The sequence below is a fragment of the Falco biarmicus genome, chromosome 3, assembly GCF_023638135.1.
Source record: "Falco biarmicus isolate bFalBia1 chromosome 3, bFalBia1.pri, whole genome shotgun sequence".
Lineage (NCBI taxonomy): Eukaryota > Metazoa > Chordata > Aves > Falconiformes > Falconidae > Falco > Falco biarmicus.
In genome coordinates this window covers 48,722,062-48,749,326 of record NC_079290.1, presented here as the reverse complement: position 1 = coordinate 48,749,326, position 27,265 = coordinate 48,722,062, and the positions used below count along the sequence as shown (strand labels likewise).

The 27,265-nt window shown below is 38.3% G+C and overlaps 1 protein-coding gene across 4 annotated transcripts in view; it reads right to left on the bottom strand.

Annotated features, from left to right (window-relative positions):
- The window catches only part of RB1CC1 (RB1 inducible coiled-coil 1), a 77,496-nt gene extending 51,014 nt beyond the window's left edge, over positions 1-26,482 (bottom strand). For 2 of the 4 annotated variants that reach the window (XM_056331015.1, XM_056331017.1), the window contains exons 1-5: positions 26,233-26,482; positions 13,739-13,851; positions 11,742-11,869; positions 9,159-9,285; positions 8,726-8,896 (exon numbers count right to left, since the gene is read on the bottom strand). In XM_056331015.1, the coding sequence (XP_056186990.1) occupies positions 8,726-8,896; positions 9,159-9,285; positions 11,742-11,812 (369 nt within the window). In that variant the 5' untranslated portion in view covers positions 11,813-11,869; positions 13,739-13,851; positions 26,233-26,482. Of the gene's footprint in view, positions 1-2,730; positions 2,785-8,725; positions 8,897-9,158; positions 9,286-11,741; positions 11,870-13,738; positions 13,852-25,770; positions 25,935-26,232 lie in introns of those variants that run through there. The other 2 variants (XM_056331016.1, XM_056331018.1) reach the window with 2 other exon arrangements.
- Between the last annotated feature and the right edge of the window lie 783 nt (positions 26,483-27,265).

The window sequence follows — 27,265 nt, the reverse complement described above, 5'->3', positions numbered from 1 at the left end:
AAATACACCAAAAGCATGAAGCTGAAAAGGTAACAAAATGTCCCAATTTTGTTCTAATGTATGTCCCGGGAATGTGTACAAGTACTCTTTTCAATTCACAAACACTATTCTCTACCCTTCCTCCAAACCACAGGCAATAATTCCAGAAGTGAGAGCATATGTAGAACCACACATTAGTTTGAAGACTAAAACAATATAAGCCACCTACAAAATCAAAACTGATCATAGAGCCTTTTTATGCAGTTCCTTCAAGTGATTATCTCTGTTTATAAGGGAAAGTAAAGCCTAGACTTCTCCCACCTTCAAACAAAAGAGCTGCTTTAAAAGCCCTAGGTAGAGGCTTTTGTTAGTTCTGTTTTCCTTTGGACAAACACACTTAGCATGACACAACTCAAATGCATAATAAGGAAATGTATACACTAGGCTTGCTTTGACCAGACTTTCCACCCTAAGACATACTCTTAACTAGTGGCCAATATTTGTTTTTATATAGATTTATTGTGTTCACAGTGCAAATCAAAAGCTACAAATCAGTACTGCCCTATGAAGCTTTATTATATGTCATTCTTGATGTTCCCTTGAGAACCTAAGCGTTGTCAAATTAACATTTTTAAGAAGGCTGCTTCCTCAGCAAAACACTTTCAAACAAAAAACAGAAATCACAAGTTACCAAATCTTAGTTGGGGTGGGGGGGAAATAATCATTACAATTGAGATTGCTTGTTACACTGCTGATGACCAGCACTGACACACTGGATCTAGCAATCTAATCTGTGGCGATTTACCCAAATTTAACCAAACCAGAAGCTTGTGTCTCAACAGTCTGACTCCTAGAAAAGAGAGAGTAAACAACAGTACTTCCCACACTGGAAAATTAATTAATTTATTGGTTTTAGGAAACATGTAACAGAAGGGCATTCTAATGTCAGAATCTGTCATATAATGCAGATGTGTCCAGAGGAACTGTCATATAAAAATACCCCCATGCCATCTAGGTATTCAACCAGGTATGCATTTTTAAGAGCAGCTGCAGCTCCTTGCTGTAACACAGGAGATGTGGACAATAAATCAAAAAATCCCCTTATGAAAGACATCCTAAGTATGATACTAATATACAAAAGTGTTTTTTTCTGAACTATTTAGAGCTCAAACTGAACTAACACTGAGTGCAAAATTCATTAGCCTGAAAGCTAAGTTGCTTTCAAGTATGTTTTCAAAGTTACCTGTAAGCTAATAGGCTACAAGTCAAGTTGTACAACTAAACAGAGACACATGACTGTTTCAGGCACATATGCAAGATATTACAACAGCATTCCATATTATCATCCTCCCAAAGTAATTTTCACATGTGCATCCCAAGTGCCAAAGAAATTCTCTCTGGGTGGCGGGGGGCAAGCAGAATTCTGTCTACATGGATGAACCTGAATGCAATTAAGAGTCTGCAGGAACCCAGTACTGGCTTCTTGGGCAGTATCATAAAATCAGCTCATTACATTCAAACAGTAAATAATATTACTCTGAATTCAGGTGGTCCAAGTAGATGGTTCTATCAAAGCTCAAACCACATGGAGTAACTGTCCACTTTCCAGAACTGCTTCAGTCTCAGCCCATACTAAGCAGATACCATTACAGGGAACAAAAACACTACGTTAAATCATTGGTTTTTAATGTTGCATGGAGGAGTCAAGAAGAAAACACTGTTTCAGACAATTCTATAACCCTGCTTTCAAAATGTGAGGGTGTGCAGCAAAAAAATAGAGTGGTGAAGTTTTTGCTTCCTTTGGAATATCTACATGGCTTAAACGTAATTAAGAAATCAAAAACTACACAGTTATATCTTTCTTATCATTGCATCACTACTGAAATACACCTTCAAGTGATTTGGCTTGTTCTTCCTACCATTTCCATAGACAACTTTTCTAGGGAGGCCTCCTCAGGCTGCTTTAAAAGGATCAAGACAGATCTATTTCATCTAACTGGTACGTCTGTATGCAGAGAATTAAGCAGCTCTTTGCTAAATGAATGAAGTCTAAAAACTGAATTCTGTCAGGCATATAAATAAAGGCCTGCACCAACATATGCTTTAACACTTCTCAGTAAAGTTGCCAGCTCCAGCACAGAAAATGAAGCCTGCCTAACAACAGGCTTGCTTTTGTCATTGATTTTTCACAGATCCACTCAAGGGTGATTGGCAGGCACCCAATAGTTCACAGAGAATAAAAATCAGCTCTACAAAGCAACTGAAGTTACGTCCATCTTACTTGGCTGTACCAGCATACCTAGAACACTGACAGCTCCACCATACCGCCGGAATGTGGACCTCAAGAAGCACCACTACCAATACAAGACTAGACAAGCCCAAGCTGATTTCAACTTGCTGTTACATTGGAGAGTAAATAAGGCATCTTCACTTCCTAATTTGTCAAGAAATTCACAGGCCCACCAGAAAGAATTATATCTTTGGCTGCGTGCTTTAACAGAATGTTACTGGAATTCCTTTATCATCATAACTTAAATTAAAATTATTCTTCTGATAATTACTTCTGTTTAGTACATTTCAATCAAAATCAGTAGAAGCAACAAATCACATTTTATCTATAACAAATGAACTGGCAGTTTTTCCCATCAATTTCAAGACTTTGTCTTTGCATTCTACTGTTGTATTTCTGCTCATCTGAATGAAAATAATCTGAGGAAGGTCTGTTTTGTCTTAAGTAGTCTTTGGACTTACCTCTAAAGAACAAAATTCTCAGGAAATGCAGGGTTCTTTCCATTCTCTACAACCCTGTGGTAAAAGGAAACAAGTCATCAAAGTCCTCTATTGCCATGTGACTGAAATCCTGTTAGAAGGACTCCTTACAGGTTTCAGTCACCCTAAAAATCAACCTCAGGCCAACAAAAAAAATCCTTGGAAGTGAAATTACACTCACCCATATACTGTAACAGCAGATACACGCTTCCAGAAAAGGTGACCATTATCTTGCTTACCAAAATTAGTAACCAAGACCAGTATCTCCAATTCGTACACCTCCAACTAAAACATCAGCAGAGCTACTAGATAAACCACTTCAAGGTTTCAGCTTTTAGAATATGTAATTGGAACAGTTAATTTCACTGTGAGGGAGACTGATACTTCATGGCAGTTTCTCTCCTTTCATTAGACAGCTGGTTATTCCATTTTCCTTTAATACTGGTAATTTTTAATGACTGTCCTTTGGACATCTGTCCACACAGTTCATGACTTATTACATACTCAGTATTTATTTCATCAGCATAATACAGAGTAAGTTATTCTTTAAGTCATAGCTTCATAACTTTCTTCAGTACTGTTTTCCACTGCCTCTTTGCTCTAACATTAAAAGCAGGCTTAGAGAAGTGAGAATTCACTGCCAATAAAAATACTGAGAAGCAGACACAAACCACCACAGCCAGGGAATCAAACCATGGTAGAAGTTAAGTGATAACTTCTAGTAGCTTGATTCCAAGACACTCAAGTCTTTTTCTCCTGGTAAATTTTCTAGAAGCTTGATCTAACAGTTCTCATTACAAAGGCCAACCAAGACAAACACTAGATCTTTTGGTATACCTTAGGGTAAGCTAAAACCTGCTGCATTTTAACCCCACCCAGCTTGACTACTTTAAAAGAGTAAGAGACTGATCACTAATCCAAATTACAAAGTACTCTGGACTTCCGTGGAGGAGCTAGAAGTGTGTCTGGCTATTAGTCTAAATTTCTCCAAAAAGAATGAGTAGTATTAATTTGGCTACATAATTGTTACAAACACTACAACGTCTTGAAGAACATTAAAATTTTAAAGTAACTTTTCCAGAGGGTCTCAAAACAGCTTCCTAGTAGAAGGGAAAGAACATTTCTCCAAGTAGTAGATACGCAGCTTTCAGGAAGCATGACTCTACTTCTTGGCTTAAGTATTAAGAAGCATTTGGAACTAAACCAAGAATGATCTAGGTAACAGCTACAGCCATGGTTTTAGGCAACCAAGTGAAATGACCACACAGTTTCTCATCCTCATTCCCATTTCTCAAAGAAAAACTGACCAGAATTGACAGTTTGATGACAACAGCAACAGTATCACATGAAATATGAGTAACAAAAAGTCCGTTTCCAATATCCTTCTTCTGGAACAAATAACAAGGGAACTTCAGCTAGATCACAAAAAAATAAATAAAAATAATCCTTTCCCAAAGGCTTAGCTAACAAATTATTTTAAGCAGTAGCGTTAAAAAATCACAAGATTAGACAAGATTCACACAACGTAGTTTACTGCACAATGCGCTGTGCAGAGAACAGCTTGTCTTCTAAGCTGGTGTGTATGTAACTTGCAAACACTGTGCACCTCACTGTTCACATACTGTAGCTCAAGGCCAAAACTGCTGAACTGGAAGAAAGGTGGGAAACCAGGCTAGTTGTAAAAAGGCAAGCTGTAATCCTTAGGCACAGATATCTCAAAGGTAAGCTTTTAGTCGAAGGGAAACCAGGATGTCAAGACATAAAACCGAAATAGGCTTAGAAAGTTGCTTTAACTGGGATTTAAAAGCCAGATGGTATATGCAACAAACACTGACCAAAATATTCTAACAAAAAAAGTTCACAAAGCAAAGATATTGTGCCACATATGACAGAATTTATAGCTAGAGCTTCTGTTTAATTGGTAAAGCAGTAAGTTAACCAACACAGCTGCTTTTAAGCTACCTTATCTTTATACCATGAATTCTACATAATGAGATCTCGGGTAATCAACAGGAACTTAAGAAAATCTGTATAGATGTTGAAATCATGAAAGCAAAACGGAAGAACTGAGGTATCTCAATACGGTAATCACAGTACTGTGGAAAACCAAACAGGAGTAGTAAGCTTCCCAGAGGAATTATTTCTGGTTAGGAAGTATCAAAATCTTAAGGCGGCTACATATAAGTTTAACTAGTTTCAACTGGGGGAAAAAAATAAATGGCTGCTCTTACATCTACTTATAGCCTATACATACATGGGCAAAAGGCTGTAAGAATGCCAGGGCCTCCACTGTGAATGCAAAGATTACTTCCGTTTAATACCTGAATAGTAACTAAGGATATCTGAAAATTATGGCAAAAGACATGCAGAAAGCAAAAAGCAGAATTTGAATCAATAATGGTCAGTTTTAGACAGGCAAAAAATGATGGAGAGGAAATAAAGGCATGTATTAATACTTGTTAAAGGAGAATCTAGAACCACTTGTTATTGTGAAAAAAAAAATTAAAGGCCATATACAAGTGTATACAAAGTATGGAACAGAAAAAGTGAATCAGTAACAGCTGTCCAACTTTTTCCACAGTACGAAATAAAGTTCAAAATAAGGTAAAAAAACACCTTTCATAGCATTCTACAGCATAGTTGCCAAGTAGTATACAGTTCAAGTGACAGATGCTGAAAAATTTTATTAAATTCAACAGCTTTCAGGCAGGCTTAAAATGAGGGAGAAAAGACAGAAATAGAAGTCTTCATACTCTGAAATACTCAATATCTTCCACATGACGAGTTTGCTTATTAGTAAATTAGACAAAGGCCATGAGGTACAAAAGATAACAGAGAGCTCTTAGACAGTAAGTTAGCAGCCATCTTCTCAACAATCTTTACTATTTCATATGCTGTTTACAACTTCATATCAAGTCTGATTTTAAAAATCTGTATATCCTCTGGACAGAACAGATACTAAATAAAATAGAAGCTGGTAGCTATCAAATACTCTCCACTACTTTTACATAGTTATATATCACTGTTTCTTATTGTTGATAACGGGTAAGACTTCATATCATGAGCAGTGATTTCAATTGTAACTTATTGTCCTAATACAAAACATTTTATTATGTATCAGTAGTAAATATTGATTAAATTCAATTAATTACCCTAAGTAATTACAACAGGCACAGACTCTCCATCAAGTACTGCCACTCTGCTTTTCTAGTAGAGCAGGTTACTGTCTCTAAAATTAATAAAACCACAAAGCTTGGATCATTGTAAGGCAGATTTTTCATGCCCGTTTTGCAGAAAGTCTCCCATACAGTACTCTGTGTGGCTTTTGATGCATCAGTTTCACAACTACGGAGGTTCAGAGCCTTTCAAGTTCTCCCCAGATCTTAATCAATTTTCAGAAGGATTAATATCCCATTCCCTCTTCCCCCCAGCCAAGAGGCTTATGGTGAACCTCGAAGAAGATTAATACTCTAACCACATTCCCAGTCCTGTCTCAGTTTCTTCTGAATTACTGCTCAATGTGCTTCAAGCAGGCATAATGAAAATCTGCTTTAGTACAATGCTGCAATATTCCTTTATATACTTTTCACACCTTGGTACATCTGAAGTCACAATAGCCTATTTACTAATCTTCCACTATACGTGATGGTTTTGTCACTCCCCTGAACTCCCACAGAAGAACCCAATGCACTCTCACAGCCTAACGCTGAGCCTATGGCTTTCGAAGATTTAAAATCTTTGATAAAATTAACTGTGGGTGTAAAGGTGTATCAGATTTAAGAATACTACTACCTATTTAATCTTTAAATAAATTGCTAAATTTTTCACAAAACATTCCAATATCATTGTAGGCCCTTTACAAGCAGGGAAGAACTGGAAGTGGGGAACAATAATAATTTTCAAGGTAAACCTGTGGGGTAGAAATAAAATCTCCTTTCTACTTAGATCCATGTTTAAAGGCTTTAAATACTGAATTCCTCCCCCCTTCCCATAATATTAATACATGCTATCAAGTATGAAAAAATTTATTTTCTTCTTGCAAAACAGCTCAAGATCACTCTCTAGATAAATTTTTCAGTCTCTAGCTAAATGTTACAGCTCCAGCTGGCCAATAAAAAGCGTACTCCATGCAGAGACTTTTTAGTCTTTTAAGACTTACTTCTGAAATAAGGGCTTCCCTTACAAAAAGCTTGCCACCAGAACGAGCCAGTAAAGCTCTAAATAATTTAGAAGCAGAAATACTGCAATAAACTTGCTTGCTCTGCATATTAATACATCCCTCAGAATCAAGGGGGAAGAGCAGATAGCACTAAAACTTGAAAAGAATTAAGTAGGAGTATTTTTTATAAAACTCCTGGAATATAAAAAAGCTTACTCCAGAGAAATAAAATCTGTCAGCGTATACTAGACTTCACCAGAACAAAACCAAAATTAAGAATCTACAAGACCACAAAATCATGGATAGGATGAAGAAAGAAGATAAAATATCAACCATGAGAAATGTGAGACTGGGTACCACCACCTTTCACTTGCATTACCCTAAGCAAAGCAAAAACCACAGAGACCTTAGTAATTACTATGGCCTGCCTTTCATATCAAATCAATCAATGTTAAGCATTTAACAGATACCAGTCTTGCTGACTTATAACATCCTCTTAACACCTCACAAAAAAAATGGTTTTAAAGCAGTTTCAGTTTCAGCTGCTAAAACCAGAACTCACTCTTCAAGGAGCACACATGAAAACCTCCCACTCCTAGCTGAATTCACATCAATATCCACTCTTCTCTGTATGACAGTCATATGATTTACCGATGCCTAATAACTCAAGGTCCTATTTACTAACTCAGCAGTAACTGTCAACAGGTGATGGAGAGAAGGAAGTCTACTGGACTCTATCATTGCCTTAAATCACAGTATATCAAGGTCAGATTATTCAGGCTAACTTCCCCCTCCTGACAGGTCAGGAGGCCAAGGGGGAAAAGAAAAATGTGTACCATATGCAAGCCTTCGCACTTTTCTCTAAATTCAGCTGTACAGTATAACGAACGAGCCAGTTCAAGTGCTAGATGTTCCTTTGGACTGCATTAAAGTTGTCACTGAAACTAAGAAACTTTATTACCAAGGCAGCACGCTAAAATCATGTATTACTATTCATTTTGTGCTACACCACCACTGCCCCACTCCCACCTGTTGGAAGTTTAAATAAACTTTAGAGACATTAAAAATATTTAATGCATTTAAATACAAAATTTGAAAAGGAAAACGAGGGCAGTATTTCCTAACATGAAAAAAAGCAATCAATCCAGCTACTGAAGGCATTGTGTCACTTGAACACACAGCCATTTCTACTGTACGCACACTTGAAACCTTACTGACCATGTTGCAGGGAACTAGTTTCCCCTACCAAAATAATACAGAAGTAATCAAATTGCAATTCTGGTAATTCTTTCTATGAAAGTAAAAGTCAGCACTCAATAATAGAAGACCTAAATTTTAGGAAAAGCAAGCACAGGTTTTTGTTGCTCCTCACCAGTTGTTTAGACATGCAAGATTAAACTGAATCTTGGCAAGGTGCTCTTAAAAATTATACTGCTGATTTTCTACTTGGGTTAACGTTTCCAAAGTAACTTCGCTGTTTTCAGGCTGAGGTAGACTGAAGACAATGAAAAAAAGGCAGAGCATTAAGGCATGGGTCCAAAGCAATCAGATTGCTTTTGTTTTGCAAATGCTGTAAACATACACATCCATAAAGCTGTATTACAGTATGCTTTTAAAAGAAGCTTTGAACATGCTGAAGCAGCAAGCACATTTCAATACCTACCTTGAAATTTTGAGACAAAGGCTCTGAAGAATACATCATTACTAACATGCCATTCTTACTGTCTTTTGAACAAATTGTTTCAAAATTTTTATCAAGATTGCCCTCTGACATACAATTTTTTCTTTGGTGTGCAGGTACAGTAAGAAATTACTTACCACAGCAAGTTGTGTCCGTGACGCTACCGTATGAAACACTGCAGGCATCATGAGAGATTCTTCTACTTTCAATTCCATCTCATTCTCTGCTGAAAACGTTGTTTTGGGGATAGCTGGTGGACGTTCACACAAGATCATTTCTTTGTTGAATAAAAAAATTGGATTGGTATCCTACACTCAAAAAGAAAATGAAATCAAACACTGAATAAAGGCAACACACTGTTCAATCACCAATTATTTTGTCTTGTAGGTAATGTGTCCTAAGAACACGTTAAAGCTTACATGCATAAGCTGAACACAAACATCTTTTTCTGAAAGCAAAGAAATCCAGCATACAGTACACTGCAGAAAAATACTTTAAAATCCCTTAGTAAAACATCTTTTTCTTCCCCCTAAACTGACAGTTTAGACAAAGAATGCAGCATGCACTTACTGTTCCTGCACTGTAACTACACACTCTTCTGTCTGGTGCCATACACTCTCCTCCATTGACAACCAGTACTTGGTGCTGAATGGCAATCTTATACTTTGTTTGAATTGCATGTTTCAGATCAGCCACACTGGAAAAAAAAATGGGCAAACATGATGACTAATAGAGATAGCTGACTTGTCTGTGTCAAAGAAGAACTTTTTTTTAAAAGACCTATTATTTTTCATTCTGCATAATGACATATTTCTAAGTTTTGTAAGTGCTGTACTGTGTTGCATTCCGGATATCCAGCTAATAAGCTACCAGCTAAAAGATGACAGCCTCTGCATTACTAGTAAATTATCAGCAATCTTTTTCCAAGAAGATCTGATAATCCAGAATTTCAGCATGCAAAGTCACACCAAGCATTTAGGATAGTAACTGTAAAGTCATATTATGTTCTTTGAATATGTAGTTCATGAACTGCTAACTTACTGAAACCCTAGAAGGCAGCAAGAGTATTAACACTTCATTATGCATAATGTAAGCAATTTCACCTAATCAACTTTGATTTACTATACATCAAGTACAGTATGACATTTAACAGAGAATTAAACAATCTATATATACGCAACATTCATATAAACATTACAGACACTTTTAATGAAGAAACAGTAGGTCAATAAAACATCCCTGTTTTAGTTCACCACCCTTGTACCTTTAATTCTGAGCGATGATATCTTCACTTTACTACTTACTTTACACAGTTCTAGACTGTCTTGAAGACACAGGCAAACACCAAACTGAACAAGAATTTACTAATATGATATAGTAACTGACCCAAACTATAAAGCACTGGGGTAGTACCTGTGCAAAGGTATCAAAAAGCTTCAGAGTATCAAGTGAATAACCAATATAAGCAACAATGGTTTTAATATAACTGGCAGGAAGTATAATGATATTACTGGCTATATGGTACTTGAAAAATAAAGATCAGTTATCTAAAACAACCACGATTCAATACCACATTGTGAATTCACTACACAGGAAACTATGCTACAGTAAGCATTCACCTACCACCTCCATGGTCTTTGGGAAGGTAGATCGGCCTGTCTGCATACACAGAAACAGGCAAAGAACCCAAGAAAGTTAAGTCTTGCTAGAAAGAGCAAGTCTATATATATACAGATATACAGAACAAGAAGTTAAACTGTTCAACTGAAGTCTTGGATTTTGTGTGGGTCAGACATTGGAAAGTTTGTCCCTCAAAGAACTATTCGCAACTGAGCAAAGTGTCAGCCCATACCTGACTATTAGGTACCTGGTCTGGCAATTCAGATGCCATACCTCACTCACCATTATTTAGGAACAGAATGTCTCAATGTACCACAAAGCATAGAGGGGTGCTAACACATCTGCTAAGGACCCAACCGATCCAGAATGGCCGAGATGAAATGCTTCATGCTCAACAATACCCTGAGTGTCAGTAGGTGTTGCAGAAGAGCAGACAAAAATAAACGGTGCAGGCAGTCTTAGGGGCCTTCCACACCAAACAAGTTTCAAAATCCAAACTCACTTGTTGAGTCATGAAAATTGCCAACAGGAATTCAGGAGAAAGGAAACAATGGATGTGAGCACAAAATCCATGGTAAAACTCTTTCAAGCGCAGTTACTTGCAACTCATTCATCACTGACAGAATATGAAGACAGCAGGTAAGCTTGGCTCTTGCTAGCTCCAATGTGCACGGGCTATCAGACTGCACACAATTCATTTATTAGATCAGTCCCACGTGAGAACAAGGAAAAAAAGATACAATACATCCAGTATTTCTTAGACCTCTCTAAAAGCTTCTTTATATTTGCAAGATGCTTTTAATGTGCAGTGAAATTAATACACATAGGAAAGCTGCTGGGGCTTAACTGTGGTTCTGTAACACTGCTCATGCTTAAAGCAGCTGGACATTCAGAAATTCATGTTTTGCACATGAAATGCTCTAAAACATTTTGGAGCCTTACAACAGAGGACAGAACCAACTTTTACCCATCCTGGATATGAGACAAAAACCTGCATGCCAGTTCTTTAGCATCCAGTCTAAAAATATTACAGAGCACACACTTTCTTCGGGATGTATATATACTGACAGGAAAAAGAGCAATTTGCAGAATTTCTTCTACAATGCTAGTCAGTAAAAAAAATAAACATTTTACAGAGGAATCCTAAATAAAAATGCCATCCAATAAAAGGTCACAGAAAATCAGAAGTTGTTCTGACAGTTTTTCCAAAAAGGAAACATAACACCAGAATCAGTTAAGAGTAGGTCATCCTCTGTCACTGCCCCAGAAAGTAAATAACCTCTCCACTCTTTCATGGGACCTCAGACACACACAATCACTTGCAAGGCATTGCAAATGCTAATAAATAAATCTAAAAAGCAGAACACAAATCCCAAATTCACTCAAATACATGAAAACCTAGAAGATAACTACATGGACATACTAAAAAACAACTGACTATAATCTCTCCAGAACTCAGCATACAAAAAGTATATATAGTCTTTAATGTAAAAAAAAACCAAACACAAATAGGCAATTAATTTACTTTCTTACTTTTGTACAGCAAGCTCCGTATCAAAGGTAAGGGTAGTTCCAGTGTTGACCAAAAATACATACAGCTTCATGATGATTTCTTTAGGTCTCTGAAGTTTGTAAGTTCCACTGCTAAAATCATTTAGAAACTGAAAAAAAGATTCCAAGTGTTAGTTTCACATATCAGTTATGAAAAGCATGTACATGCTTTTGAAAAAATGTTTTTAGATATGTAGTAGGTGAATGGATCGGCTCTTTATCCATTACTAAACATAAAGATGCTCCTCTGACCAGGAACATGGGCAAAGCAAGCCTCTGCACATACAAATGGTTAAAAGAACCAGAGGTCACCATCTCAGATCATTTACCTGGCTTTTCTCACTTATGAAATGCCTTTTAAAGCCTCAGAGAGTTATTTCCAGACATCTTTTCTAGATTTTGCAAACAGCAGCATGATCTATGCTTCAATTTCTCAACTTAAAGCTACAAAGTCTATCTGCTCACTACTATCCCTATCCATAGATTTTTAACTGAGACATACAGAAGCATTAGCAAAAACCAAAAAGTATCAAAGATATGTAGTTTTCTTTTTGTATCTCTTCATAATTAAGTAATAGTTTTAAAAAAAGTATTTTCCTCTTTCCAGCACTAGCTAGATCTGTGGCTCCTGTCTTTGTTGCTAGTAGCAAATATGGAGCAATTGAGAAAGAAAGCGAGGTCCCACACATTGGAAGCATTTTCAGTCCTGTACCCTACAAGCATCCGGATGACCGTCTATAAACACGTTTTCTCCATTGCACATAACATGAAAAAGTAATGAACTGCTTTGTAAATCATTTGAGATTTAATCTGAGATTTTATCACTGAAACACTCCACACTTCTGAGCCTTTTTTTCTTCTCCATAGTAGCTCAGAAGTTTATGAATAATTTCCTCCACACTAACAGGGTTGCTGCAGGAGTAAAACTAGCACTACAGTCAGTAATGACCTGAATTTTTTATTTTTTTAATGTGGAAGGAGTTATGAAAAGTTAGGCTGCAAAAGTTTTACCCACTAAGCAATGTTCTTCTATCATTATAAAAATTACTTTTCGGATTAAATTACTTCACAGGAAACTTAATTTCCACCTTCCCTGAAACATGAACAGGACACATACACAAGGTCTACACAGCTAACTATTACCCTAAAATGAGTCTGAATTTGCATTTATCTTTTTGCCTACACAGAGGAAAAACTGATAAACTATACAGAAAAATAACAAACATATTAAAATGGAGAGGGGGAGAAGTTTTACCAGAGTAATAATTCCAGAAAGTCAAAAGAGCTTTCTAATTTTCAAGCATTAATAACAGTGCATAAACTAGTCAAAACATGCATTTTTACAAGGCTTCAGAAACAGAACCATATCAAATAAAAAAGCCCCAGCTAAAGATCCAATCTGAATTGAGATTTGTTGTCTTTACACTTAATTCTTCAGTGGCACCAGTTCTAACTTACATCAGAAAATACTCCACAAAGTTATTAGATAAAGAAGAACTGCTGAACATCAAGAACAAGCTAGCAATAATTTATTACTAAATTATTTGGCCTAAGTTACAGAATTACATCAGCCTCATGCACACAGAAAAACTCCTTTTTATATAGGGTATATTTGTGACTGTGTCCCACGTACAATTGGAAACAAGTGTTAAATAACACAATGCTTAAAGCAAGCACCATGGAGCATCCACCAAAAAAAGCTCTTTTCCATTTAAGCAAAGTAAAGGGTTGTATGGTATCTAGTTTTCATAGCAACATTATTTTCCAAGCTGAAGTGATATTTACAAGAGAATCTGTCTGGAAACCTCACATACATAAAGTGAAATTTTAATTAAACATTTACCTCTCCATACCTTAACACTAAAGCTAACTATTTAAAACACAGAAAAAAATATTATCAAGAACAAAAATATTTATGACAGTATCTGCCACGCATAAATCAGCAGTCTCAAGATTTTTAACTTCAAGCAAAGAATTACCTCCAGGCACTATACAAAGCTATCACCTTCTTCAGGAGGAGAATAAATGCACACATTTGCTCTGCTTGATTTTTGGCCGCACAGTAGCATGGCTGTTCAAAGCCAGAGATGATCTGCAAAGAAAAGATACAGAATGCAATTACAGGTGTTATTAACATGTCAGGATTTTATGGTCATCATCACATCTAATCCAGAAATCAGCGTATGTCAATGCCAGAAAGAATAATGAAGTGGTAACACTTTTTTGTTAGTTAATAATGCTATCCAGTTGCAAGCCCACTCAAAACTGCTACATATCTGAATATTTTTGCCCATAAATTTAGTTAAAAATAACCATTAAAAATATTCTTCAGTATTTACAAAGAGGCAAATTTAGTTCACTAAAAAGAATTGCTTGTACTTCCATTAACTGAACGTATTTTTCAGAACTGGCACAAAATGTGATCTGATACTAAGAGCAACAGAGGAAGTCATAAAAAAAGCAATTTATCTAAGAAAATTCAGTGTAAAAAGGCACACATACTACTGCTGTTGAATGAACAGTCTTATCCTGCAGCTGTATCTAACAGATCCCTCCAGGAATCAGCATCACCTTCCTTACCTGAAACAAGGTAACCTTGTTTGCTAAGCTATTCACCTATTTTCAAAACATTTGTTAGATTTTTTTTGTTTGTTTTAATAAACTGAAGATGTTACCATTCCCAGCTGCTTGTCACTGGCATCCTTTGTCAGGGGCTTTCTCTCCCAGAACTGCTGTTTAAACTATAATGGAAACTACAACAATCAAAATGAGCCAGATCAGCAAAGGTGGTCTTTTTAGGCTACCCTAGTTTATTTTAACTGTTATTAGTTAAGTAACAGTGCCAAAATAGAAGGAGCACTTGGCAAGGAAAGCAGTAATGAGCAGCTGGGCTCAGGGCAGTCAGGCAAGCGCACAATCAAACTCTGAACTGCAAACATTATTTCTATCATGTTAATACCCTAGCAAGCTTTCTGAGAAGATGATCAGGTACTATAAAGGGTGATAATCCACTACTAAAAATAGGTTTGCTGAAGCCTGAAAACCATTAGAACATGTAAATCATTTTATACAACTCATGTTACTAATGGTAAATAAAAAACCTTTATCTTAAATTTGAAAGACTTATGAAAAAGGAAAAAAATTACCCAGCCATCCCATGTATTTTACATTCATGGAACAGATAGCACTTTGTTAGGCTGTTATTTCAGCATTATCTTCCTCCTTCCTGTCCACTTCTCCTTTTATCCTATGCAAAATGCACACACATCACCTTGTCAGAAGCAAAGGTACAGCAAAAGGGAAAAAAGCAATATGATTAAGTACCACCATTGGAAAACCAATAACTCAAGTGTCCTCCTTCTGTTTATCTATCAATAGTGAGTAGTTGTACTTGAACAAAATCAATTTCTGAACACTTGCTTCTGATCAAAGTAATGCACATTAACACAAATAACAAAAAACTACTGAAACACTTTGCCACAAAGTAGAATCACAACACTATAATCTATCCTTCTAATTCCTTTGCAACCATTAAGTAATCAAAGAACAATTGTCATTTCTTCCACACAGCATTTCAACAAACAGTCCTGGGGTGACAAAACTACACTTAACACAGGCAGGACAAATTTATATTAAGTAACTCATTACAGAAAAAGGGGTGGGGGGATGGGGAAGTAGAATTCACCCACTCCAAAGGTTGCCAAAAATTTCAGTGAGGACTTCCACAAACCAAAGAATCATGTGAAGGAAAGTTTCAGAGAATATGTGCCTTTAACACCAAGCTTTCCTGCAGATTCACCGGTGCCCAATAATGGCAGGTTGCACCCCCTCATCAGCAGGAACTATGTTAAGTGGCTCTCTCCAGCTGCCTGTTTTCACAGCAGTGGACAAAACCAAATTTTGAGAGCTCTCCCTAGTCTTGCATCTCTGGAGAACATCTGGCTGTGTCTGGCAAAGTCCAAGATTAGTTAAATGGGGAGATGTATGAAAACCAGTCACAGTTGTCTATGTCTCTTTTCTTTGAAAGGTCAGGTTACAGCAGACTGTTGCAAGCAAGGTCAGCTACGTATCACAAACTAGCCTTTAAGTTTGTTCCCAATATTCAAGAATATTATGATTCAGCAGTAACACAAATTTTTAACATAAGCATTGAGTGAAAGTCAGGCATCATCAAGCTTCAAAAAAAAAATATATCCATAAACACACACACTTTACTCCTCTGTTTGTATTGCCTCAAAAGGCCATTAAGAGAATTGTGGACTTTAGCATTATACTGTTAAAAGTTTCAAGCTTTTTAGCATTACACTGCTGAAACTATTTTAATAGAGGTTGGACAATTACTAAATTTGACAGCTACTGAAGACAGAGCTGCTAACTACATAATCAGACAAACTGTAATAAAATGACTAATCCACCCAGATTATTTGTTTGAACTGTGACTTGCAGCATTAGATCCTGCTATCATGTAAACTAGATCATTCAAATTATGGCATGGAAGCTTGTACAATCAATAGCCATGAATTATCACTAACACCATTACAAAAAATAGCTGAAAAGTTTGAAAAGGAAATTTCCGTAGCAGCTGTCAGAGCGGACAGAAGATAGCAGGCATGTAAGAGAGGACAAAAACAAAAGAACAGCACAAAGAAGAAAAAACTTTCAGAATTAATTCAGAAGATATGTATTTTGTTACATTAGCTAAAAAAACACCAGAATCAACCATGAATATGTTATGCTGTTTATAACATTTATTTCACTGCTATGCATTGTGTTTACATTGAGATGCAATTCCTCCATCTGCTTTACTTCATGGAAATATTGCAAGGTTTTCCTATCCAATATATTCAAAACTGAGTACTTCTGAAGTCTGTTGATCAATACTTTCAGTGCATGTTGTTTAGAAGGTTTGAAATTTTGTGTACTTCAGAACATGCTCTTTGTTACATCTGTAAACGAAACTGTCTATTTACAAACCTTTCCTTTTTGTAATTGCAGTACAGAAGTCATGGGCTTTACAGCACTCAACAAATAATCCAAATAATATTAATCATCTATTTCTGCCCTGAAGTGCAGAATCCCTGCTCCATTATTCAATTTGGTTACATTGTTTCACAGTACAATTCTTTCAAATGTCAAAAACTCAAAACAATGAAGTATGGCCTTCCAGGTAGAACAAAGAAATCAACATTCATGCTGTTTGGGTTTAAAGGGGCATTATCAACTTCACTTTGAAGTCATTTAAGTTCCTTCTACAATATCCCAATATTTATGTTCATGCACATGTTTTTGACATCTCATATCCCATACCTCCTTTATAAACCCAATTACAAGCTAAACTTAAGCAAATTAAGTTATTAATACATTTTTCTTTAACTCCTTGGAATTTAAACTACACTATGCCGAAGTCATGGCTTTCCTTCAAATTTCCTTTAAACTTCCATCTTCTACATCAGCAGCATAAGGTATCTTGCTTTTTGTGCCTGGGGCTGCTTTACATCTGCACTGTAAGGGCCATACTTATCAAAGCTTCAACTCTAGAGTCACAAAGGACCAAAAGGCCCAAACTCTTTTCCCCCCCATATGTCTCCTGGTTGGAAAGGGCTCAACTCCAAAAGCAGACAGACAGAACTTGCTTAACAACCTAAGCAAGGCAAGACTCTCACTCTTCACTCAGAAGCCCTGCAATTCCACATTGCTAATTATTAGACATCCACATAGCTCTGTATGGACATTATCTGTATGCTGCTAATAGAGGAAGTTTGTCTTCTCTTCCTACAGACCAGCTGAGGTTATATTGCAAGTAACAGCGCCTCCAATATGAGTCATAAATAATACCCCTGACTACAAGGGTCAGGTGCCTTACAGGACACCGCTGCAGAATTCCTGCCTGTCAAAAGGGCAATTCATCTGCGGCAAAGGCTGACAAGTCTGTCATGTGCTTGAAAGACTCAAGTGCTATTCCTCATTCACTGAATATCTTACCTGGAGAACATTTTTCCCTCAAGGAGAATATACTTTTATTACCTCTGGAAACGGGGAGCCAGATCTGGGACGCATTAACATCTTATTAAGCTGTGCTTCTGTTTCCATACAGCAAATCTTAAGGTTCGTATTCAAAATCCTGCAATTCCTGTGATTTCACCCTCCTCTCTTCTCAGAGCAGGATTCCCTGTTTCACTTCCAACTTAAGCAACTCTACAACAGCCAAAGGTACAAGACTAGCGTAGAATGTTCCTTCCAATTTGTTTTTCTTCTACAAACCTGTCTTCTACCTATATTTCCTTTGCTTTTTTAGATACCCTTCTCAAAAAATGTTCTCTTGATCCAATTTGCATACCTCACCTCATAACCGAAGGATTTTATACCACATAAATCCTAGTATCAAAGGAAAACTTTAAAGAGCTTGAAGCTGAATTTAAGGAAACTAACACCTTCATGTTAGTTGTAAAATTATCTCTAAAAGCAGACTTCAAGGAGCTTTCTTCAATACTGCATCTAATCAGAAATACCACCACCACAACAGACAGAATGACCTCGTTATGAGGGCACACATTCTTAACTAATGCTTTTAGCAACAGAAATGGCTTCATTTCTAAAACACAGCACAAGTGTATACCCTTAACTGGACAACTGAGTGTTGAAAGGAAACATGTTTTAAAAGCCTCTTAAGTTTAAGAAGTAAATCTTAAAAAAAAAAAACAAAACCTAAACTATGTGATAGTAGGGCTGCTCCTGACTCAGTTTCAGAGAATTTCAACCCCCACTCTTCCAAAATAAATTTATCCAGATGACCACATCTAACCACCAAGATACATGTTACTCCAGGTGAAGATCCTATCTCCCATTAGCACCTTATATCAAAGCCTATAAACCTTGTGTTCAAGCCGCACTAGTCTTAAAGAAAGGCTGTCAATCCCTGACATCTGTAAGGTGCCATCTGGAGCTCTATTTATACTGTGTTGAGATGTGCATCAGGCACAGAGGCAGTTACTTAATTACAGCATCTCCAAAAGTCACTGTGTTGTTAACAGCTCTTCGACTCAGTAAAGCAAGTCTTTTGCACTCAACCCAAGAACCAAGCTGCAATTCTGCACAGCAACCAGGAAATGCGCCTAAGTCCCTAGTTCCCAATTCACTAAAGAGAAATGCCAAAACTCAGTAATTCAGTATACAGTAATTCACAGCATATGAGGCTTTTGTTTTTCCCCTCTTTTAGATGAATCATTTTACACAATATCAACTTAATACTTAAGATTTACAGATCATCCCCACATTCAGAGTTGCTCCTCATTCAGCAAAGTAGGTGCAGCCATACCTTCACAGATCCTCAACATTATCAACAGTGGAACAGCAGGAGATCAAAATCAACTGCACCTGGGCAGGTAAGAAAACATCGTGCATTAAAGAGTAGCTTTTAAATTGGCATGGCCCAAAACAATGCAGCTTCTTACAAGTTCAGACAACTTATATTGTGGGTTCTAGGAAAGCGATAGTTTCAGACATGTTTATGAGGCAACAAGCCCATTATTAGGCATTGGATCATGATTCTATATGTACATAATTATAAAACTTCAGATCTGAGTGTTAGCATCTATTTACATTGCAGTTTTCACTCATTTGAGGAGCTGCCAAAACACAATCCAAATAATGGGTCAGACAAGGTTTTTTTTGTTACTGTTGGAGGAGGAAAAGTAAAAAATTTTACATTTTCCAAAACCCCACATCTCTTACCTGACAAGAAGTTCACTTTCTGTGCCTCAGTCAACAAGTACAAGTCAGAAAAAAAATCAAGCGTTTCTGACTTTCCTATTGCTAGGGAACAGCCCACAGCCTGCTAAAGTACCCTTTTTCTTTCTTTTTTTCTTTTTAATTGATGGAAACAGTCTTTCCACAGCTGTCTGACTTGTTTTTTGACAAAGTTAAGCAAAGGTTTTGTCAGCCTTTTTTTTTTTTTTAATGTATAGTTTTGACATTTCAAAAGCATTTGTAGACACAAGTCTCTCCCCAATTACAGTGATTAATACATTCACTTTGCAAAGAATCATGCTTTTGGGTACATGGAGCTTCAGGTGGTTTTATTCAAGTTCCCAACTGACTCCATACTGGTGGGAAGGTTCTCCCTGTAGACATAGTCTTTAAAAATAATTAGCATGCAAAATCTCACAGTGTTTGCAAACAATTCTACATGAAATAGCCAACAAAAATCCCTTTATTTCTTACACCAAACTCAGACAAGTCAGCACCAATGCATATTTCACTAACACTCTCCAGTTAACCAAGACCATAATCATATAAACAGTGGTTATACTAAGAGCACCAGACTTAAGAATTCCTTCCCTCAGCCACTTCTGCTCTTGTCCCTACAGCAGCTTTCAGTGGTACAACTTCACAAACTACTATGGACTAAACTGGATCACTTTGCTCTAACAAGCTAGAAACAGCATACTTGCCCAGGTTACCGCTAGCTCAAATTAGTTCCATGATCCAATTCACTACACAGCTCCACAAACTGTTACACTACAACTAAGGCTGGAAAGAAGCTGATGAATACAGCACCGTTAGCCAAGAAGACAAGTCAGAATTCAGAATTTCCAGAAGGCATCATTCACATTCCTAACTGCCCATGCTATCATCAGTTATTAAGATAACTTCTGATAAATCGTAACCTATTAAAAAAATGCCAGTATCCTCTTAAAAAGCAGGCTAAGATAACCCCAAAATGGGCAATCGCTACAGATGCAACTGAGGACAGTTTATCAAAATGTAGTCTATGAGGCTACTCCTCCTGCCCTCCCCTCTCCACACACACCATCATAATACTACAAGGGTTTTTTTTCTTTTATGTGGATAGTACAAGGTAACTTGGCCAGACCTACTTTAAAGGATGAAAGCACAGAAAATAAGTCTGATAAAATGGCATTTCTTTCACAGGAATGAAAACACTACAGGTAGAAAATAAAGTAAAAGATTGACAATAATGGAATGTAAGACAAGTAAAGACCCTTGTGATTTATTTTGCCATTGTGATCCAATTGCCTACATAAAAGCCACAGGTTCTTCCTTAACCAATTTCTATTCATAAGCAGTCATATTTTAGAACAACATTAAACTTTTCTAGTAATAAAAATATCCACCACCATCTTGGTCAGCTGTTCAAATGATTAGCAACTTACAAACATCCATATGAATAAGAAAATTTTGAAACATGTTTGTAAGTTTAGCATTTGAACTTGCATGATCTAAATATGGAACTCCTCTAATTTTGCATTTTTAAGTTCCTTATAATTCACATCACACCCATGAACCCCCTCCTATTAATCAACTATTTTTTCCAGTGGTATCTGAAACAGACAAGTAAAGACTGTAACATTCAAAAATCATATCTACATTTCTGGCAACAGAGCTTATACTCTATTTGCATGTTACATAGTTACAAATCACCTTCAGATCTCATTGACATCAATCTGAACAAAGATAACAGCAACGTACTGAGCAATTAGAAAAGCTGCAGGATGGATTTAAAGAATATTAAATTTTACCTTATCTCAAGAAGATGTTTAGTAGTTTTCAACTGCCCTTCTTCATCTTTCTGGGATAAGTCTTTGGTAGTTTAAAACAGCTAACAATACATTAATAAATCCCTTTATGGGATATTACCAACTTGAGAACTATAATACCTGACAAAAAAACCCAAAAACACCACAACCACAACTGTCGAGATACTTCAACTGTACTCCTACCTTACTGTACTCTGGCTGTGCTGTTTGCAGCCATAACATGCATGTGAAATCATTATTATATTACATTTGTTCCTTGAAATTTATAGGGATTTTATCTCTTGAGTCTTTCACATAAATAAAGTTTACCCATTACACCCCCTCTTTTCATTCAGACAGAAACGAGAATTTGGAGCCGTATTTTCTTTTTTTGTTTAAAAAACAATTCATTGGGTTTGAATCAACTGTCTTTCAATCAGTGGACAACACAAATATTTGTAAAGATTTTTTTTTAATTATAATAGCCAATTCGGTCATCTTGAGTTTACTAGCAGGAAACCTGCAATATCACATAAGCATAATATATTAGAAGAGAGCTGCTAGTCCAGTTACACAATATATTCTTATATAAGAACCTCCACTTCATCTGAATTTAATAAAAATACACACTCTGGAGGATGGAAGGAAAACTGTATAAATAATATAAGCACCATTTTGTCAGTGTGAACTGTTTATCCTAGGCACAACTACACTAAATAAGGGTCAAATATCCACAGTTTTGACATATCACCACAGCTACTTGGCCATCAACCAACCCCCCCAAAAAAAACTGAGATGAACCACTGACATTTAGAGTCCCTGCAATATCAGGAACACATCGCCATTCAAATAAAGAGCAAAAATTGCTGCAGCCATATCTACAATGTATGTAATACACAAAAAGCATATTTTACAAGACTGTAGCATGAACATATTCAATCATACAATGAAGTGGCAGATAAGTCAGTTACAAAAGAACAAACACCAAATCAAAATAAAATTTGGGAATTTAGGAGCAGCTACCTCAAATGTTCAGAAATCACATCTCAGCAAAGTGCCATTCTTAATTTATGTTTTAGCTCTGCTAAGAGTGGTCTGATTTAATATAAATAAGCCTTTTAATTAGTTCTTCAATGATGCTTTCATCTCTAAAATATACATTGTTTTCAATCTGTTCAAACTGAAAACAGTATACCGGTTTTTCAAACACATCTTCAAGAATAATAATGAAGATCGGTGTATTGTGTTTCTATCACACAGCTACTAGTTTCACTTAATCCTTCCAAATAAAAAGAACAGGCAATTTTTAAACACTGAATATATTATTTTACCACCACTACAACTTCCCTACTCTCCTGAAAAAGCAAAAATACTGTTTCAAAAATAAGTCTTTGGTGGTAAGAAAACATGAGATATTTCTTAACAAGAAAATAAAAGCATGGTCTATAGTCAGAGACCCATTAGAACCATGTTTAAGCAAAGATGCTCTCACACACCATTCTTATTATTGGACCTACGGCATTACACAGCAAGGCAGGTGCAGGACATTTGGAACCAGACTAGTCAACAAAGCAGTTTAATATTTTACCTTCAAACAGCAAGTAATCAATGCAGGTCAGAAAGAAATTAATATAACACTTAAACAAGTCATTTCACACAAAGCAGACTACCATATTGGACAACAGCTAATTTTCTAGATGTATAAACTACTAGAGGTTTATATATAGCACCCTGTAATCATTTTACCTTGGCACAATAAAGACAGCAGGCCCAGCTGCAAACTGTGCTCCCAAATGATATTGTCAACATCTTGGATGCACGTAAAAATTCTACACTGAGCTGTTGCTTGACCTGGTAGTTTGAGCTCAGAACCCTACTGGAACTGCGGACTGCAAACCTGAACAACAAAAAGGAAATACATACCTGGAGATGGGCAGAAGACAAGCACAAATTGCCCTGATGTTCCAGGTGGTGTAGATACTACTTATGTATTATTAACAATTTAGTTATGCTCAAATCCCATTAGAAAACACACTAAAGTACATCCACTTCCAACCATGCTTACAAATGAGAATAGAAAGAGCTGATACGTGGCTACGATGCCTTCCAACTTCTCTTTCAACTGAACTAAAAACTAAATTAGAAGTGGATTTGCAATATGAAATAACTTATAGACAAGTGACTTTCATAATAACTACAGAATGCTAATTAGCTAACAAAAACCATTGTTAGCAATTTCTCTATCAAAATGAATCACACGTAGTATTTTGCAACAAAGAATCCATGTAAGACTCTTTCAGCCTGTACACTGAAATAATTACTCTGACAAATCAGCTAAAAAACAGGTACTTTGTAATTCTAGCAATTACATAAATAATATACATATTAGTGATACCAAGCAGGCAAAAAAGTATCAGTGCATTCAATCAGATACTGCAGTATAATACAACATTATCAGGTAAGTTGGCATCTTAGGATACCATCAGTAGGGTTCTTGAAAGTAGCAGGGTATCAAAAATTTCCTTTTTTTTCCCCTCTTCAGAAATTCCTCATATAAAATCATCGTGCTGCAGACCAAAATGAAGATCAGAACTTTCTTGAGCAATATGCATACGCAGGAGACACATGACTGCTTGGACACTGTCCAAATGACTCTGAAGTAGCTTGTGTGACGGCCGGGGTTACACAGGCTATAGTTTTTCTTTCTGACTTGCTTCACTTTACCACAATACGGGAATGAATCCAGCCTGTGCAATAAAAGCCTCAAGACCCTCACACCACTCTGAGCAAGTCTTCCACAGAAACTACCTACCAGCTTAAAAGCAAATAAAGACTTAAAAACACACTGGTAACAAACTACTCTACAGGACAACATAAAGAAAAATTATTTCAAATGATCTTACTGTAACTGCCACTCTCTAATCAAAATGAAAAAAAAAACAACAACATGTGCTACCTCCCATCCCCCCACATACACTCACCCCTTAACCAGAATAACCGAAATTTTAAGAGATATACTAATAATTTAGAAATTATTGTTTTCCCTAATTTTTGCAAGACTATGTAACCTTAGCTGCATTCACACAACATGCAGGGACAAACAATGTTTTAAACAGACACCAAAAAAGACCTCAGAATAACCCTTGCCCTCTTCTCCAGTCAGAGTGCAACTCTGCTGCGTATGCTTCTAATTATAAATATGGTAACATGACATGGAGAGAGAGACAGCCCCTCAAATATGATCTCAGAGACTAGCAACACAAGTCTGTGCTAAGCATAAGGCTAGATCAACACAGTACAGTGTAAGATAGGTTTACCCTTTTTTTTTAATTCCACAAAACATAAAGCCACTTGTACAAAGCATACAATAATATATTTCCAAAGTGCAATTAGGTCTACCTTACACTAATCCATTATCCCAAAAAATTGTTTGCATTTCCAGCTCTATAACTGGCACAGCTGAAGTCCCCTGCCTCACTCACCAGTAAGCAGTTTTCTTTACTAGTCCCAACATAACAAAACTATTTTGAGTTCCTGACAGCATTTAGAATAAGTATGCTCTGCACACTTTCATTTAAACTACGCTTCATGATGTTTACACATCTAATTTCTTTCTTGTTAATATTTGCTTCATGGCACTAAAGTTTATGTTAGAACACTAGATAACAGTAAAGTCCTTTCCTCATGCACCTTCTCTTCTAAAAACTTCCCAAGGTACTAGGTATTAAGCATTCTTAACGTTTACAGCTTAAATACTCCATAATAGCACACAGGTTTTCTTTATTGTTATGCAGCATTTACAGCATCTACTGTTCCTCCCAGTACTTCATAGCTGTATGAACTTCAACTGTAAGAAGCATGTTTTCCAGCCTCATTATTTCTTCACCACCACTGAGGTACCTTTTACCATACAGCCAACCAAACACCTCCAGAAGTGTAAGTTCTTTTATAAAGCCAATGGCATGAACTACTTCTAGCACAAATTTATGCGACTGGCAGAAAAAAATACTCAACCTCCTCATTCTCTCCCAGAAAGAAATAAAGGTGAAAGCTTTAAATACAAACCACAGGGAATGGCTCACGGCCAGAACATACCACTTTATTATCACTTTTTTTTTGTCTGAAGTAATTAATAAAAAAACTATTATAAAAGGATTAAGCTAACATATCTGGGTCAGTTACAAGTATCTCAGGTTCAGATATTATGGTTTTTTTCTATCCCTAGATGAAATTAAGTAAGAAACATGAGTACTACAAAGATCAATTAATTTTCCCAGCATTCATATTAGCTTTTCTACCTCTGGATCGCTGTCAACCAGAACTTCGGGGGGCACGCATCAACAAAAACGGCTGAAAGCCTACCACAAAGCAGTAACGACAAACCGACGGGGAAATTCAGGCACAACATATGCTTCCTCGGGAGCAGAAACAAGTAAACAACCGAGGGAAAGGCAGGACAACGGCTGTAAACACACCGCTTCTGCACGGCGCTCGTCCGACCGCTGCCGACGGCGGGCACGGAGGCGCAGCCGGGCTGAGTCATCCCTTGTAGTAACTTCATCGCCGATCACTCGCCCTGACAGCGGGGCCCCGGGCAGGGAGGCAGCACCCCGGCCCGCCCGGCGCTGCCCCTCCGCCAGCCCCGCAGTCGCTGCCCGCTGCCGCCGCCCCGGCCGAGCGGGAGTCACCCGGCCACCCCAGGACCGCCACCGGCAGCGCGACCCCGGTCCGCCCCGACCCCCGTCCCAGCGCTCTGTCGCCCGCCCCGCGGGTGCAGCCCCGCGCCCAGAGCCGGGACCGCCACCCCTTGCCAAGGCCGCCCTCCCGGTAACGGTGGGCCCGCCGGCGAGGTCCCCACCCTCTCCTCGGCTGGGAGGGGCCGAGAGGAGAAGCAGGGGGCAGCCGGGGCAGCCCGCGTCTCACCCGGCCGCACTCACCCGAGGGTCCCGCGGCAGCGCCGAGCATCTTGCGGCGGTGGCGGTGCGGCCCCCCCCCACCCCCTTCGCGGCCGGGCCCGGCGGCTTCGCAGGGACAGGCACCGCCCCAGCGGCCACGGCGGCCAGGTGGGGGGAGGTGGCGGCTGGCGGGCGCGGGAGGCGGCGGGGCCGGTGGGGCGGGATGGGGAACGCGGGGACGGGGAGTCCTGGCGCAGCCGCCGATGTTTGTTATTGTCGTCAGCCGCTTCCGGCCCCGGTGCATGCCGGGAGAGGGCGGCCCGGAGGAGGAACCGCGGGCCGGAAGCGGCGGCGGCGCGCGGGCCCGGGGGAGGCGGAAGTCACGCCCGCGCGCTCACCCCGGGAGACCCCGTGGACCGTTTGTTCGCGCAGAGGCGATGGCTTGGCCCGTGGGGATATGGATTCCGAGGCCTCCCCGGCTCGGGGCTATAGGCTGCTAGGCGTTGCCCCAGCGCGGGTAACGAGGCGGCAGCAGCCCTCCTCCAACTGAACGTTAAATCCGGGCGGGAGGGGGCGGCTCCAGGGGTACTCACCACCCAGGTCGGAGTCCTTTCCCTGCCCTGCAGGGGCCGCGGTGAAGGACTGGCGCCTGTGAGGGCTTAGGGAGCGTTTGACACGAAGCAGGAGGAAAGCTGCAGGGCAGGAAGCGGCCTCCTAGGCCTTGTCTCTAGAAAATGAAAGTAGCACATGTCACTTTCATATTTCTCTGCTACTATAGGTTTCTGTGGAGGCTTAGCCTACTGAATGTTGAGGTGAGGACATAGGTATGTAAACTGGAGGAGAGTGGACTGGAGAGGGGTGCAAGGAAGCAGGTTCTTTAGCTTGGAACTGCAGGTGGGGATCGGGATGCTGGAGTTACAGATACCCTCTAGCAAAGATGCCTTGAGCACAGCATGTGGCAGGGTCATACCTTCTCTGCTGCCTCACCATGACCTGTTCTTCCATAAAATACACCATAGGCAGCAGGCCATGGAATGTAAGAAAATCAAAGCACAAAAGTATGGCCAGAATATGA